The sequence below is a fragment of the Sinocyclocheilus rhinocerous genome, unplaced genomic scaffold (assembly GCF_001515625.1).
Source record: "Sinocyclocheilus rhinocerous isolate Xijiao unplaced genomic scaffold, SAMN03320098_v1.1 scaffold2018, whole genome shotgun sequence".
In the NCBI taxonomy this organism is placed as follows: domain Eukaryota; kingdom Metazoa; phylum Chordata; class Actinopteri; order Cypriniformes; family Cyprinidae; genus Sinocyclocheilus; species Sinocyclocheilus rhinocerous.
The window spans coordinates 91,605-109,341 of record NW_015658520.1 but is presented as its reverse complement, the minus strand read 5'-3'; the positions used below and the strand labels follow the sequence as shown (position 1 = coordinate 109,341).

Below are 17,737 nucleotides of genomic sequence, written 5' to 3'. Positions count from 1 at the left end.
TTTACTAAATCCAGTCGTGTACAAAAATACAAGTCAGTACAGTTTCAAAAGTGTTTAATAATGTCCTTTGAAGAGAAAACACATAATAGTGCACACACACGTTTTTATTACACAGTGGTTTCTCCTTGTTCAAGGATGCTTGCATTTGTAAACGAAAATAGTGTGGCAATGTCAAACGTAATAAAATCATGCAACACTTTAGAAGTAAGTAAGACAGATCAAAAGTGCAATAGACAATTTAAAAAATAAAAGTAAATACTTATTTCAAAAAATTTGACACGTAATCATAATAATTCACTCTTGAGTGGTTTGGTCTGGCAATGAGTCATCTAAATCATAGTGAAGTTCAGCCACTAAAAAGACAAAGAAAATGTGTTTAAAAAATGTATTTATTTATTTTAAAAATGTAATTTATTCAAAAATGTTATAGCATGACAAACCTGCTGAAAGTCCAGCTCAACGAAGCCACTTTGGTGGGGATCCAGCTTTTTGAATACCCCTGAAAATGAGAGGTACATTCACTAATGATGCTCCAGAACTACAGGGGGCCCTGACCCTAAACTAGGGCCTATTATAAACAGGCCTACACAGAATCTGCAGACATTTTCTATGATGATTTTAGGGCTAAATATACTAAATTAGCCAAAATATTGAATAACTTACGGAACATCATCTCCAGACGCATGAGGCAGGCCACATAGTTATCGAAGTCAAGAGTCATGTCTGTCTCGGCGTAGCGTGCTACCAGTAGCTGAAATATAGTGTTATTAAGAGTGAAACCTAGAAGAGGAAAGAGAACAAAAGAAGTGAATATTATAATATGCCACCACAATGATTTCTGTTTGTATAGGCCTATGTGTGAGTATCTGAGAGTCACCGGCTTCTTTCAGCGCCAAGCGCATTTCTGGAGTGCTTATGGTTCCTGAATTATCCATGTCATTCTTCTTGTAAATTCCCTGGGGTTATTATAAAATGGAGCAACATGTCATGACATTTAGAAATCATTTAAATGGATAATTGTGTTAAAGGCATCTGGTGGATCTCTTACAAGGTATCGCTGAATTTTCTTCCACAGAGTAGCGAATTCTCCCAAACCCAGTTTTCCATTCCCACTGTCCTGAGATACAGTTAAGGGAAATTTACAATTCAAAAACACACCAGATTCGTGTAATTCCCGGCTCAAGCACATACGTCACGTTAACACAAACAGCAAAACGTTAGCAGTTGCAGCTGAGAGGATACATCCATGAGGTTCACCATGATACGACACGTCTCCAAACTGAAGCCGTCTGTCTTTATGTCAGTTCCTACAAAAGAACACAACAAGCATTTCCTCAGACTCCTTAGATCTCGAGCGGAAACTAAAGGATGCAAGAGTACTTACGTTTCGCGATGATTTTGTTTAAGATAGTTGTGAGCTCTGAGGCTGAGATTTCCATGTCCTATAGAGAGAAGTATGCATCAGTTGATCTGCTTTTCAAAAAATATAAGTGTTTACTGCATAACAAGTCGTCACTACTTACAGCTCCAGCAAGTTTTACGAACATGCCTCTGAATCCAGAATCAACTTCATCGTCTGAGACAGTCTCCTGAAAACAAGAGGAAGTACAGTTTAAAAAAATGCTCCAGGTTCAATAAGACCTTTTGGCAATATGTTGATTACCACCAAAAATAATATTATTATTATTTATTCATGTATTATTATTAGTAGTAGTCATTGTTATTATTATTATATTTATTAATATTATTATTAAATAAAAAAAATATTTATAATTTAATTTATTTAGAAATTCAGCATTAATCAACAATTTGTAGCAGTGAAAAATTCTCATAAAATATGTATGCATTTAATTGAGGTCAATCATTTTTATATCCGACAAGACATGCGCATAAACTGTGGAAATGTGTGGAAACGCATTCACCAAATAAATTTCTCGATGCAAAACAAAAAAGTCAAGTGTCTTTGCCTCAACAGATCATGTGATCGGATAAGTGGAAAATAAATTTTTGTACTTTGCACCAGTTTCCTAGGAGGTGCTGATTTTGTTCTCTTGAACACATGGGGTGGAAATAGTGTTTTATTCGCAAATGTTTCGTGTGATATTCCAATTTTCTGCTGTTGACTTTCAAGAGCTTTGCAATCGTGAGAGTTGCTTACATCAGGTAATTCAGCATCCACAGGGTCATCACATGGTCTAGGAGTAAACATAAGATTATCCAATCAAATTCAGTATCAAGTATTCAAAATAAAAATATATACAGTCATACTGGCATATAGGTGAGATACGTTACAGTGTTTCGGTCTGTTTTTCGGAAAAGACGCGCAGGCAAAAGTCTCCATCCTTGTTGGCTTCGAAGGTGGACGGGACAACGAGGTACTCTCCTGGCGGCAGCTTGAAGCGCGTGCAGACCTCCCTCAGGTTAACGAAAGTCTCAGAGCGAGCTTTCTGTGCGTGCGTCAGGAAGAAGTTCTTATCGAGGTGTACGTCGCGCTGACCGTGAAACTGACGGAGACAATGGCCAATCAGTGAGCCAGAAATGCTGCGGTTAATGGTATGATTGGTCAAAAGAAATGCCACGCCCCTCTTTGTAGTTAAACTCTTACCTGCGAAGGTAACTGTGGAAACAAACAAAAAGAAAATGTTGATTTGATGTTATAGATATGTTGTCTGGAGTCTGGAATTATGTTAATTTCCTCTCCATACATCATAATCACAACATTTAGATGCTCCTTGTGTCTCCACCTACCTCATAAATAGCAAAGCCGATAGTATGCATGTCCTCTCCCGCTTTCCTCAGACGGCGGCGGTTCTTCTGGATCAAACCCACCACGAAACTGCAGCCCACCTCATTATCATCCGGATCGTCATCTTCATCATTCAGCTTAATCACATACTGAGGATTCATCCAGAATGTGTCTTGAGGAATGAATGAATGGATGCCATCAGCAAGATTTTTAAACAAACCAAACTTCATAACACCAAGATGTGTTATTGTAAATTATAATCTGCATAACTACAATGGAAACAAATTTACTGAATAAATTACATGATGCGCAACAATAAGCTCAATGAATGGATGGTAGCCGTCAGAAATATTATTAAACAAACCAAACCAACCAAACTTTGTAACGCCTAGATGCAAATAAAATCATAAATGCGCATAAAAAACGTATGCACTTAATTGAGCCAAATATTTTTCATTCCGATAAGAAGATATGCGCATAAACTATAATCTAAACACTTTTACCAAATAAATTCTTTGATGCACAACAAAAAAAAACTTAATGAATGGATGCAGCCATCAGCAATATTACAAACCAAATAAAACACTCTTCGAAACGCTAAGATGCGAATAAAATATTGAAATGCACATAAATAAAGTGTATTCCCTCAATGGAGAAAGGTCATTTTTCTATCCGATAAGAAGACATGCATAAGGTACACTGGAAATACTTTTACCAAATACATTTTTTGATGCGCAACAAAAAACTCAATGAATGGACGTAGCCATCAGCAATATTATTAAACAAACCAAACCAACTAAACTTAATAGTGCTAAGATACAGATACATATGCACTCAGTTAGGGCCTTTGTAATGCTGATGTACAGATCAAATCTTAAAATATGCATAAAAAACGTATGCACTCAATTGAGGTGGATCATTTTTCTATCCATAAACTACGATGGAAACACATTTACCTGGAAATTTCTTGAAACTCAATGAATGGATGCAGTCCTCAGCAATATTTTTAAACAAACCAAACCAACCAAACCTAGTCCATGTGAATCAATTTTTCTACTGAAATGAAGCGATTCAAAAAAAATGCTTGATGTGTGTTTGTGGTTTTTTTGTGCTCACAAGGGTTGTTTCTGCAGCCCCCAGCGGTGGAGCCTTTCCTCCATGTGCCGTCGTGGTTGGACACGGCCCAGTATTTAATCGAATCGCTGGTGATGGCGTCCGGGGTCAGAGTGCAGATCTCTATACGAGAGTAATGGCTAAGAAACTCTGAGAATGACATCCTGAACAGACAGAGAAAACGTATTGAATTTAAAATTCAAGTGTCTAGATTACAGTTGCACTAAATCTAGATCCATAGATAAACAAGTTTGGAACTGCACCAGAATTCTCCATCCTCAGCGTTGGCGTTCGGCCGCTCTGAAGCAGCAATACTGTTCCATTCGGATGAACTAAAGGAACGAAAAAGATAACCATCAGCAGTTCAGTGATGCTATCGTTTCCAAATCAGTTCCATAGATGTCCATTAAAACTATGAATTCAACAGAATTCACACAGGCCATATCGTATACTTTTGTCCACAGTCAGAATTTTCCAAATAGTCAAGCGCATTTTACTCGTAGACTCTTAAAATTGAACTTTTATTTGTACTGTACCTTTAAGACTTGTATATGTGAATGACCTCACTTATTAATGACTCAGTTAGTATTGATTTCAACAATTTTAATATGTATCAACGTTTGACAAAAACTACCTCCTGAAATAATATTGAATAAACATTGGATTTCATTCATTAATAATTGCGTGGACTATTTATTTGAGTATGTGATTTATTTGATATGTGTGGTTTCAGTTGTTCCTACATTTTTTCATAAATTTAGAATCATTTTTTCTATGTTATTGGTGAATCACGATTTGTTCATATGCAGATTTCACGAACAAATTCATGCATATTCATTGTTAGTAAATGAGACCCACTGTTGTTGCCCCACTGTTTATCATCATATTTTCGTCAACAGATTGTTTTAATTAAAATGATTGAATCAGACATTTTTTCTCATCTTGTTATTAACAAAATCCAAAAACCCTTCATCAACAACCATTTTAATCCTAAGGCCAATATTGCATGGTTGCTACCTTATAATTTCTGAATGACAGTTTTTTGCTATTTCAGTTATATTTAGAACTTATATTGTATCTCTGGTGCTGGCGGTAATGAAACCGTACCTATCACTCCAGGCTCCGGTCCACTCCACCTGCCCCCAAGGGTTACGCATACGAACCAGCTTCTCCTTGCGGCCACGATAGTTCACCTAAGACAAAGCACAATGTACTCTAATGATAAAATGCATTATATTATTGAAAAAAGAGGTCTGCCAATAACTCTATTCATACCTCGGTCACCCCCGTGAGAGAGTAAGCGTGGCCTTTCACCAGCTTCTGGCGGGTGACGGCTTCTGAATCAGCAGCACTAGTGATCTACGTCACAGAATTAAAAATAAAACAGGGCTATCTGAAAATGGGCGGGGCTTGTGACCCAAAAGGGATTGCTGATTGGTCAATAATAATAATTATGCTATTCCAACTTCAATTCAAATACAGGCAGAGGAATCTCACGTCGATGGAGCAGCCCAGCAAAGCTCCAGCCTCCAAGGCTTTCTGGATGATCTGAAACATGTTGGACGGCGCTTTACTCAGCTCGTAGCTCTCAGCGATGCCTCCAGTGAAATCTTCAAAACCCTCACTGGTGGAGCCTCCAGACAGAGCTTCATAACAGCCGTTTACCCTGCCAGAGACCATACAACACACTGTTAGAGTTAAGAAATGACATGTACGCACAATTGCATATGTCTTTGAGCTCAATTTGAGAAACTATTTAAGAAACTACTTTTGATACCACACAAAGATTAAAATGGACTTAATTGTTGTTTCAAACACCTGAATATTTAAGAAAAGATTTTAGGACTAACCCTTTAAGAACAGAAAATATTTAAGCAGAGAAAAGGGAAAAAATGAAGAGAAAACTATGTATAAATGGATACAAAATAATCCACAGCATAAGAGTGCTGCAGGGATGACATCTTTTTATAGACCAAAACCCAGAAGCAAGTTAGCATTTTTGCACTTCTTGTTCCATCCTCTCAAAGTCTGTGGTGAACACAAGCTCAAGATATGTTCCCGTTTTATTTTACAACATAAAAAACACCAGTAATACTCACTTGTGATTTATTTAAAGCTTTTACTTGTCTTGAAAAAGTGGTTCCTAACAAGTGGCTAAATGGGACTACAGAGGTTGTTGAGGACATTAAATTTCATCACACCGAACAGATCACTAGTACACTTTTACAGCCTCATTGTGTTTAGAATCGCGCTCTTGCGAACTATTCTAACTTGAACTTTCGGGAAATAGTTTTATATATAAAGACTGAAAGAGTTATGATGGTGATGTTAAAGTCATGAAATTGTGTAGTAGTTGGGTGTAGTTCATGTAGAGCCTAGATTTAGCTTTTTACTTCTGCCGATTGTATTTAGGCTTCAAAAGTCATAAAAAGTGTGCCTATTTTTGAAGATTATCATGATAAACAAAACACGTAAGAATCATAAACTTTTGTTAGTCACAGAGCTTATTTTTGGCAATAATCCAAAAGCCAATGGAAAAATCAGATTGGGTTTTGGTTAAAGGATCCAGGTTGATGCTTTCGTACAGGTTGGCCAACAAAAACACATCATCACTGCAGCACTATTATAAATGCTCATGCATGACATCACCATTCCAATAGTTCATATGAGGGTTCCAGAATTAGTAGGCCATTGGTTGTAAACCCACTCTTACACACAACAAATGCAACAAACAACAGATGGTTGACATTATGTGTTCGGATGACAATGATAAACATGAAAGAATGAGAGTAAGAGAGAAATGCTTCTAGCAAGACGGTGAGCACTAAGTTAAAAACACACTACACAAAATGACACACCTTTATTCCAGGAAAACAGCCGCTGTGGGTAAAGCCTGCTGTGCTTGTATGCAAAGTTCAAAGTCCTAACCCTAACCCTAACAACCAGATCAAGACAGAATGTGTGGGCTTTTTTTTTTTGCACTAGTCTTTTCATTTGCATAGAATTGTCCAATCGGCAAATATATTAATATAGTAAATAGAAATTAAAAAGTTTTTTAAATTATACAAATTAAAAATTATAAATACTGAACTCATTAAAACTGATTCCCTTTCATGGGAACTTCGAACTGCGTCCTCTAGGGGTCGCTATGGGGGAACGCCTCGTCGTGACCCGTGTCTGAAGCATACATTGAAAAAACACCAACTCGTTGGCCGGCGACAGCCATGACGTCACTACCGGTGCGACTATAGTATAAATAGGCGCCGGGAGCTACACATCATTCTCTTCTTCGTCTTCATTGACTGTTTTGTTTAAAGCGTGCATTTCTGTGGTAAGAGCGATCTCTATTCATCTCATTATGGCGAGCACTAGCAAAGCATTTAAGGATGTGTGCATCCGTGTTGACGTTGTTTAACATCTGATGACACACACGATCTTATGCGTTGTTTGTTTGGGCAAAGAGCACGCACGCGATGTCTCCGAGGGGGCAATCGGCGTGCACTGCGAGCGTTTTCCAAAAAATAAAAAATTTAAAAAAAAACTCCGCTCTCGTTTGTCTCTCTTTTCGAGGAAAGCAGGGCAGCCATCTGCTCCCCGCGATTCAGGCCCCGCCGCTGCTGAGGCACGGAAGGGAATGAGCTCGTGGGGATCGCAGGTGGATCTGGCCGATGAGTTTGAAGGGGGGTTTCCCTTTCGCGATCGTCGGCTGTGCACGAGAGTGAGCCGCTGGAGGATGATGTTATTTCATTAACATTGTCTGATTCAGGGGCCATTGCTCTGCTGGGATCAGCCCAGCAAAAGCAGGAAATAGCTGAGGAGGGCAAAGAAACTGAGGCTGAGCCTTCCCAATCCTCCTGCCCTGCGTATGATGAGCTTTTGGAAATTATGGATCGCGCCACGGCAAGGCTTTACTTGCCGTAAAGCGGGTGAAGAAAGTGACGTCACGAAATATCTCGATGAACGTTATTTTTCTGGCCATAACCCTCCAGCTCAGGTGAGCCTTCCTTTCTTCCTGTTTTTTCATATAAAGATTGAGAAGGAATGGAAGAGGCCGTTTTTCCTCACGCATCCATCGATTCCAGCATACAAGTTATGCCAACATCGAGGCGATGCGCAAAAGCGGTTATGAGAAGATGCCCCTATAGAGAGACGAGTAGGGAACAAGACACTGCGTCCTCTAGGTTTCTTGCCATGCTGCGGACGCAAGCTTCAGACGAAGAAGTGAATGATGTGTAGCTCCCGGCGCCTATTTATACTATGTATGCTTCAATGTATGCTTCAGACATGGGTCACGACGAGGCGTTCCCCCATAGCGACCCCTAGAGGACGCAGTGTCTCGTTCCCTACTCAGGGAACCATGGTTACATAAGTAACCTGAGACGATTTGTTGCCACAATTCCGGAAAAAAAAAAAATGATTGTGGGTAATAATTCAAATCAGTTGACAGCCCTAAAGAAAACAAAGGATTATACTATTGTTTGTTCTTAGAAAGCAAGTTCCAAGAATAAGCTGACTTTCTGGTTGAAGCAGTTCTAACATAACTGCTGTGAATACACAGAAAAAGACAAAAAAAAACAAGAAACAACACACGCAAACACTAACTTAGCATAGGCCTTCTCCAGCAGGGCGCTCCAGAACTCGTTTCCCTCGGCGGAGTGAACAAAAACCAGCTCGCCATCTTTCACCGGCAGCCGGTCATCAATGACAACATCCACCCACTCGCCAAACTGCCAGAACTAAAAGATGGAGGTAAAGTGTACAGACTCACATTATCTATTCAGTCTCAAAAAGTGTGTCAAACCGCAAAGACACCCATATATAAAATGTAAAACATTATAGAGTCAAACTCTGCATTAAGAGCAGCATGCAAAATGCACCAAAAAGTACTTTTTTGGACACCTATACTATACCACCCATACTTTTTGACATATTTTTTTTGACTTTTTTTTTTTTTCATATGTTTTTAGACATATACTATGCTATTACTATGTTTTTTGGGTTTTTTTTGGTCATGTACTAGGGTATTACCATACACACTACCATTCAAAATGTTCAATGTTTTTGAAAGAAGTAATTTTTGCTCACCAAGGCTGCATTTATTTGATCAAAAATACAGTAAAAACAGTAATATTGTGAAATATTTTTTACAATTTAAAGTAACTGTTTTTTTATATATAATGTGTCTTAATATATAATTTATTCCTGTGATGCAAAGCTGAATTTTCAGCATCATTACTCCATTCTTCAGTGTCACATGATCCTTCAGAAATCAGTCTAATATGCTGATTTGTTGCTCAAGAAACATTTTTTTCACCAATGTTGAAAGCAGTTGTGCTGCTTCATATTTTTGATAACCATGATTCTTTTTCAGGATTATTTGCTGAATAGAAAACCTTTTCTAACATTATAAGTGTCTTTAATGTCACTTTTGATCGATTTAATACATCTTTACTGAATAAAAGCTTGAAATTGCTTAATAATTAATTTCTTACTGACTCTTTTACTGAAATTTTGAATGATAATATATATGGTAATTCCATGTTTTTGGTTATGTACTACAGTACTACTATATTTTCCTTAGGTATTGTATTATCACATTGTTTTTATATAGTACCATGATTTTTTTTTTGGACATTAACTATGTATTTTCATGATTTTTTGAACCTACACTATGGTATTACAATTATTTTTATTTATGAAAATGTACTATAGTAGTACCATGTTTGTTCGTCATGGCAATACCATGTTTTCTGGACATTTACTACCATGGTATCACAATAGTATTCTTTAAAATAGCTTGGAGTAGCATGTAAACATAATGGTATATGAATATAGTTTCCATGGTATGTACACAAAGTAAATACCATCAATGCACCATGGTACCACCACAGTATTTTTAAGGAGTGTTATATATTTGTTAATACTAATATAATTATAAAAGCACTGAGCAACAAACCACTGCACAAAAATAATGTCCATGTTGGTCATCAGCATGCTAACACTATAATGCAAAGTGCCACATTTAATGTAACAGTGTAACTTGCAGACACCTGGAAATGGAAGATTCCAGCATAATTGTCACCAAAACCCTGTCCAGCAGGCACCACTCGCGCCAGAACTTCCTCATTCAGGGTCAGAGAGGCAATGGCAGCTAGCAGCCAGCAGTCACCTGAGAGACGGCGAGACAGGAAGTGAGACTGTGACTGTGTTTACAACCGCTCTGTGGTCTGGAGCTGAAACATACAGGCCTGCATTCACTAAAATCTTCAATAGATATGGAAATTAAATTACATATACTTGCATTTGGATTGCAAAATTCAACTTTGACAGCCGTTTTTAATGTTTGACATTCAAAACGCCTGCAGACAAGCAAGAACAGGCACAGTTTGAGGGACGCAAATTAAACTCAGCCAATGAACTCCATTGTGGTTTTCGTGTCACGCCAAGTGGTGAGCTGCAAATCTAAGAAAGCAGACGCGTGTAGAAAATGCTGAGACTTCAATCTGCCCTCCTCAAAAGACAACAGGCTGCTTTTCCTGCAGTCTGCCACATGTATCGCATTAAGTGTGCGTGTATGTTTCTAATGCAAGACTTTACAAGAGAAATACAGCCAAGTTCTTCTCTCTTTAACTGCAGCCTTTAATAACAAAAGCGGTTGTGTGCAAAACCCCTCTGGCTAGTTTCTAGCTTTTGGATGGTTTGTATTATGTGTTTGGCTCAGCCATTCAGTCAGCGGTAAACACATCAACAGGATGGAATGGGGCAAAAGAAAGTGAGATTATGTATTGAAGGGGAGGGTAAAGTTACTAGTGTAGAATATAAACTAACTGATGAGATATAAAATAGAGATAGAAGTTGGGTGCTCCAAGTCCTCCAAACTGTTTAGGCTTTTGGACAGTAGATAGATAGATAGATAGATAGATAGATAGATAGATTTTTTTACCAGTAGTTTTTTTAGCAGTATAACGTATTGTAATATTTAAAAAGGAGAAAAGCCACTAGAAAGAGTAAATGAGCCTCAAGTGTTATTTATATACTATTATAGTAGTTATTAATTTTTTTAATTAGCTTTTATTTTTTTTATTTTAGTTTATTTTTTATTCAATTTTGTTGTGATTTTTGTTGTATAATTTTTAATTATAATTGTTTTTTAAATTAAATTAAAATTATATTTGTTTATTTATTTCATTTTAGTTTTAGTCATTTTAGTATTTCAGCTTTTTTATTTCAGTTAGTTGGCAACATTTCTATTTTGCATTTTTTTTCTTTTTCATCTAATATTTCTATTTTATTTTCAGCTTATTTCAGTTTGTGAAAACACTTTTTTTTTTTAGTTTGAGTTTGAGTTAACAATAACCACACTGGAATGAGCACTAGGTTAAAAGCATCCTTCAAATCCTGACCCACCCTTATTCGAGAAATTACATTGTGTGTGTTTGCTTGTTCACAATGTTCACAATGAACTTAACTGATTGTTAAAGCTTCGTAGAATTAATAATGGGCCTCACCAGAGTTACAAGTAATGTGCATTATGCAATCGAATTGGTTTATCAAAGTAGTGAGTAAAGTAACACGTAAATTAACACCATCATTATACATCCAAGAAACAAATAAATTCAGTGGAATCCAGTTTTACTCCTTTTTTTCAGTCAGTTCACACCAAAAATATAACATTCAGGTGTAAATGCACTTATGCCACTTTAAAACCAACATTTTTATAGTTACAGCCTATTTGTTGTTGTTTAAAAACTATATTGGTGGCTTAAATACAGGTTTAGATACCAAAACAGCACTGCTAAAGTAAAAAAATTTTAAGATAAGCAAGGACAGCGTCCCAGTCAGATGATGGTGCAAATGTTTACTTTCCATTCAAAGTAATGATGTAAATAATTAGTTGCCTTTTATAATGAATCATGCAATGAAGCACATTTTATGTTACTTGACAGAACATGTTTCACAGTGTGCTATTATAAGCTAATTTTCTGGTTGAGGCAGTTAAAACGTTTAGCACACAGTATTGACTTACAGGTATCCCGTGTTTAAAGAATTAAGAAGAGGAGAGTGAGAAGAGATCTGTGATTCAGTGTGTGAAATGAACAGGTTCTTCAGTTTTAGTCAAACCAGGAGGATTAACAAAGAATCTCAACATTTGTTTCTTGCAGGTGGATGAATGTTTTTAATCTTTTACCTAGAGCTCCTTGACAGATATCTGTCCGTGTAGCTCCACCGACGATGAATTGTGGTTTTGAGCACAGCTCCTGCAAAAGACACCAACAACACCCTGTTTGAAATGCAGGATCAGGCTAATAATGTAATCAGACACAAAACACTGAGATTGCATGTATACCAAGATAATCATAAAATATATTTACTTATTAAAATGACAGCTGCTATTCTGACCACCTGGTGAAACTGAATAAACAGAACGTATAGTGGTCTGTCTATGAGAAATAGTAGTCATGGGTTTCAAACCCACCAAAGTTCAGATGCTTGAGAACGAACAGAAATCGGCTCGAGTAACCATAGTAACAGAACGCTGGTCGAGCTATAGGGTCATTCTCTGACGGAACACTGACAAAACATTATATAGGCCTAGACAAAATACAGATTTACATAACACAAATATATGACAAAAACTTTAGTACGTTGCTTGACCGCGCGAGCTGAACATTATATATAGCCTAATTCTTGTTTCCAGAAGAGTTTTTTTTTTGTTGAGTTGGACTGTTTTGCTACGTAAAACGCAACGCTCATGACACGACCCTAAAAAAGCAAAGACGCAAGAGCTAAGACGTCAGTTTGACGCATATGTAGCCATACAGAAGCAATTAAATCTGCAAACAGAAGGCAAGAACGCGACTTGCGCAAAGAAAGATGTACGAAAACACCCTCGTTCATAAAGAAATGGATTGTAACGGTCCAACATTAACGCAACGTACACATAGAAAGTGCATGATTTCTCGTTTAATCATTACCAATGAACGAATGAAGCCCTTAATATTAAAGCTTCTGATACTGAAACCATACCCCTGCTCTTTTCCATGCTATTCCTCTGGTTTTGTACGAGCTGGGTCCGAGTTCTTTAAAGCCCAGGGATTCGGGTGCGGCTGGGAAATACGAGTCTGAGAACAGGGTCCCTCCGCTGAGACACTGGCTCCTGAGCGCCTCAAAGTCCTGGTTGAGGTATTTGGTGGCATTGGCGTTAGTTCCAAACCCTGCAGCCTGCGCTCTCTTCTTGGCCAGGGTAGAGGCTACTCCCGACATTTTCCACTTCTGAAGAGCCCAAAAAATCTGAGAAATGTAAAAATGTCTTGATCCTTCAACTTAGTTTACTGTGACTCTCCGCCCCAAACTTTCCAGGCGTGGCCAGGCTGCCATGAGCGCATTATTGCGCGTTTTTACGCACACAGTGAAGAACAGGAAGAAGTGCGCTAATATATAAATACACTAACAGCTGTCGCTGCGAAAACAATAACATAACGTTACCATGTCTGACTGTTCACGAGTTGCATTTAGTATTATAGGCCTACTACAAAATAAATATTAACAACTATTTGTGTTTTAAAGAAAGTTATTTATTGTTTAGCCTACATAAAATAGCCTGTTTTATCACAATGACTAAATTGGCAATGGCATGTGGGGAAACAGCGATGTCAATTTAATTTTCAATTAATAGTGGATTTTGGAGTGTAAATAAACTACTTTTCTGCACAGAACTTACATTCGTTCAGACATGTTCGTTTATTATGACATTTTCTTCCTAACGGTAGAGATGAAGATCAAAACACGATTAGCTGCACAACAGCGCCATCTGCTGGATTTTAAAGTCGGTTCAGCCCGAGTTTGCTTGTAATCGGTTGGATATTTGCACCGTTGGCACTACTAGAAAGAACTTCGAAAACAAAATCTGGATTTTCTATTCTTTTTTTCATCGTGAGTGTTCATCGTCTGTTTTATTACGTCTTAAATTGATTTTTCCGTAAATTTCTGCCATATGTACATTAATTGACAGTCACCACTGATAAGCTACCACTAAATATTGTAGAAACTTAATTTGCTGTAAAGTTGCTTTGCAATGATTTGTATCGTGAAAAGCGCTATACAAATAAACTTGACTTGACTTGACTTGACTTTTTGTCGCAGCAGCAATCCCAATAAGGAAATGAAATTAGTCTATGCCAAAGCTTAATTAGCTCTGCAGGGAAGTGTTTCAACTAAATGAAAAGAAGTTAACACTGTAAACAAACAAAAATAGCTACAACGAAAAAACATACGAAACAACACACACACACAACGCAGTCACAAAAACCGTTTGGTGGCGTAATTTAAGCATGCGATTTAGCATTTTTAAACTTAAAATGATCATGATGGACAACTATGCCCGGAAAAAACAACAACAACAAAAAAACATCAGCAGTCGAGAAAAGAAAAAGTTAAAAAGCCCAAGATGAAGCCCGTGTATCATTTTCATGTATGTTCATATTCGTGAAACTTTTTTGTCTGCTGACGTTAATAACGTGTTTTAACGTCGGTAATAATTTCACCGCCACCAACGCATCTGCCTTAATATAATTAATAATTCTCTCTGAGTTTCCATGTTCCCTTACGAATATTAAACGTGGTTTTACTACGAAAAAAAAAAATCATGGTTCTTGTAGCCATGGTAACCACAAATTAACCATGGGTTTTGTTACTTCAAATAATAATTAACAAAGAAGTAATCAGATTTTTTTTTGTGGTAATAAAGACAGACCTAAGCGAACAACAGCCTTTAAAATGACTTAAAATGCATTATATAAAAAACAATGAGGCAATAATGATTGGTTAATTAATAATAATCATATGGTTTCATTGAACAACACTGTTAAAATAGGCTACATAATGTAATACAAAATAAATAAACAATTTACAAATGCCTGCAAAGGGTGCCAAAGGCCTGGTAATTGCTGTTGTTACACTTACATGACTATCAAATCCTTGTTTAATATTGACCAAACATTTAATTCAATATCCACTTAATCTTTAAAGGGGTCATATGATGTTGCTAAAAATAACATTATTTTGTGTATTTGGTGTAATGAAATGTGTTTATGCGGTTTAAGGTTAAAAAAACACATTATTTCCCACATACTATACATTATTGTTTCTCCTCTATGCCACGCCTTTCTGAAACGCACAAAGCTCATCGGTCTGAAAAGCGAGGTGTGCTCTGATTGGCCAGCTATCCAGTGCATTGTGATTGGCCGAATACCTCAAGCGTGTGACGGAAATGTTACGTCCCTTACCATATTGTGATGCCTTCGGCAACCACATGTGACGTGAAGAGATATATAATATTTTTGTTATACTATGGGCTATCTACAACAGTAAAAGAACCAAAACCCCAGAAGACATTGAGCAAATAAATATAACAAATAATAGCGAACAGAAACTTCTTGTCAGCGCTGCCCCGCGAATTTATCAATAAAATAGCTTCGCAGCTGAAAAGCTACATGACATTTCTCAGTTGCAAGGTTCTTGAAGCAGTTTAACTTAAAGATTCGCTATTAGTAGAGGCTGCTGCTGAACGCTGCTGAGAGACGCACAGAAGCAAGTATTCACACAAGCTTAAACTCCAAAGAGAAAGGAAAAATTGAAATCGCATCATATGACCCCTTTAATTTTGGCAACCTTTTTGCAATAGAATTTCTACAGCCTCTATAATTTCTTCAACAAAAACATATGGACATCACAACCACAAAAATAAACATGGTTTTATCGCAGTAAAACTACTTAATTTTCTTTTGTGTGATTTCTGAATGCTTGAGACTATAAAATCAATCAGACAACTGTATTAATAAAATCATAGGAGGTAACTGTTTTTTTTTTTTGTTTTTTTTTAACTATGTTTTATTACACTGACTGCTCTTAATTTACTTTTTTTTAACTAATTGTTTATTTAGAAGTGCACTCAGTAATTCTTCAGTGACTAATACCTTCTGCTTCATTTAATGCGATGATGAAGCGGTTTTTGATTTTTGGTTTAATTTATTATTGTTTATTTTGATCATATTTAATCTTTTAAAATGTTTTATTTAATATGTGTAATTTTAGTTTGTACTTTTTTGCCATAGTAGTTTTTTTTTTTTTTTTTACTTCCATAATATTTGGGGGAGGGGGCACAACAATACAATTCTGCTTAGGGCACCCATTTGGCCAACAGCAGCCCTGAATGTGGCCACAAATTAGCTAAATAAAATGAGGGAACTAATAATTTAAACGTGTCTACAAATAAGTTGTGGGAACAAATTCTTAATTCCTGGCCAAGATATCTTGTGCAAAATATGTCGATACTGTGCTATTTTTTTTTTATCAGTCTTTACAGATCGCTTAATCATGCAGTCTAGTTCATAACCAGCAGAGGGTGCAATTTAACAAGTATAAGCTGACATATTCAAGTGAGATACTCCTTTACAGTATATTGCTAAAACGATCAGACTTTACATTTTAAAAAAAGTAATCTGATTACGTAACTCGCGTTACTTGTAATGCGTTACCTATATATATATATATATATATATATATTAAACTCTCTATCACACAATATTTTTAAACAATTATATGAACTAAACAGAACCTTTTGTTTTGCTTGCACAGATGATTCAAAACAAAAACAAAACTCAGGTTAGTACAGATTTGTAGTGTCAACCACTGTTCATTTGCTTGTCTACCTGACCTGGTAATGTATCCATGTGACTAATTCAGTGTTTTTGATGATTACTGCATTTTGCCAGCCATCTCCTCATTGCACTCTCACTTGCTTGCCCTGTCTTTGTTTCAGGCTGTCTTGGAACTGTTGTTTTCGGGTGACAATAAGGTGACTGCGGTAGGTATCATGTCAACCGACTTACCATTAGTAACTGTACCGATGAGTACCCTCCAATGGTGTGTTTCAGTATTCCAATAAAGCAATGTAAGGGTCACTTTTGCCTCTCTGAGCTTTCTTTAATGGGTTTTTGAACAGTTTGCTGATTTCTAGGAATTTAGAGTAATAATCAACAGAGAGTAAGTAATCGGAACCATTGAAATGGAACAGATCTTTGTCAATTTTTGGAGTCCTGTCATTTTTAGGTGAACTATCCCTTTAAGGAAAATTCATTGTAAATGTATATATATATGTATTTGTAAAAATAATGTCAGTTTTACTGGGAAATTAGTCTTTTAATGACAGAAACAAAATCACAGTTCCAGGTGCATACTGATCTCTCTGTGTTGAGGTTGGACTAAAAAAATTAAGTATGACCAACAATAATCTTAATATATGCAATTGTGGCTTATGTCTCTTATGAGTCCTAACAATGTTAACATTAATGTTAAGCTCTTGACAATGTATTGGTGGCTTCATACTCTTCAAGCACATCATCTCCTTTAGATTTTTGATGCTTAAAAAAGATAATAAAGTGTCAAAAGTTCATGCGACTCATGTGCCAGGTCTCATGGAAATGTGTATCAATAGCACGATTTTCTGCTTCTATTTGGCGTCAAATATAAAGAGAAAATCGTGCTATTGATACGCACTTTAATGAGATCGGGTTGGCCATTTTCCAAGTCTTGTGAGGGCACAAAATCACTTCGAATGATGAGCAATTTAACTCACTCGAGAGACTGAGTAGCCTGTATTGAAAAGAGTTATTTTCAAATTAATTCAATGAAAACAGCACTCAGATATAGCGGCATATTAACATTATGAAAAAAAATAAAGAAAGAAAATCACGAAATTTGGTCACAAGACTCACAAGAATCAATGACTGATATTGCCATTATATATTTGGACAGTTTACAGTGGTTTGATTTGACAATATGATGTTGCAAAAGGTGAGAAAAAATGGCAAAACAACG

The 17,737-nt window shown here is 36.7% G+C and overlaps 1 protein-coding gene across 1 annotated transcript; it reads right to left on the bottom strand.

Moving 5' to 3' along the window:
• Positions 1-86: 86 nt before the first annotated feature.
• Positions 87-13,217, bottom strand: LOC107722663 (calpain-2 catalytic subunit-like). The gene is made up of 21 exons (XM_016531123.1): positions 12,887-13,217; positions 12,048-12,117; positions 9,910-10,028; positions 8,462-8,595; positions 5,357-5,525; positions 5,135-5,218; positions 4,967-5,052; positions 4,123-4,191; positions 3,863-4,023; positions 2,749-2,918; positions 2,606-2,617; positions 2,293-2,504; positions 2,159-2,195; positions 1,524-1,589; positions 1,385-1,442; positions 1,243-1,307; positions 1,049-1,117; positions 878-956; positions 664-780; positions 441-499; positions 87-353 (listed from the first exon to the last, which is right to left on the bottom strand). Exons 1-21 carry the CDS (start codon positions 13,121-13,123, stop codon positions 330-332), a joined length of 2,097 nt encoding a protein of 698 aa, XP_016386609.1. The 5' UTR covers positions 13,124-13,217; the 3' UTR covers positions 87-329.
• Between the last annotated feature and the right edge of the window lie 4,520 nt (positions 13,218-17,737).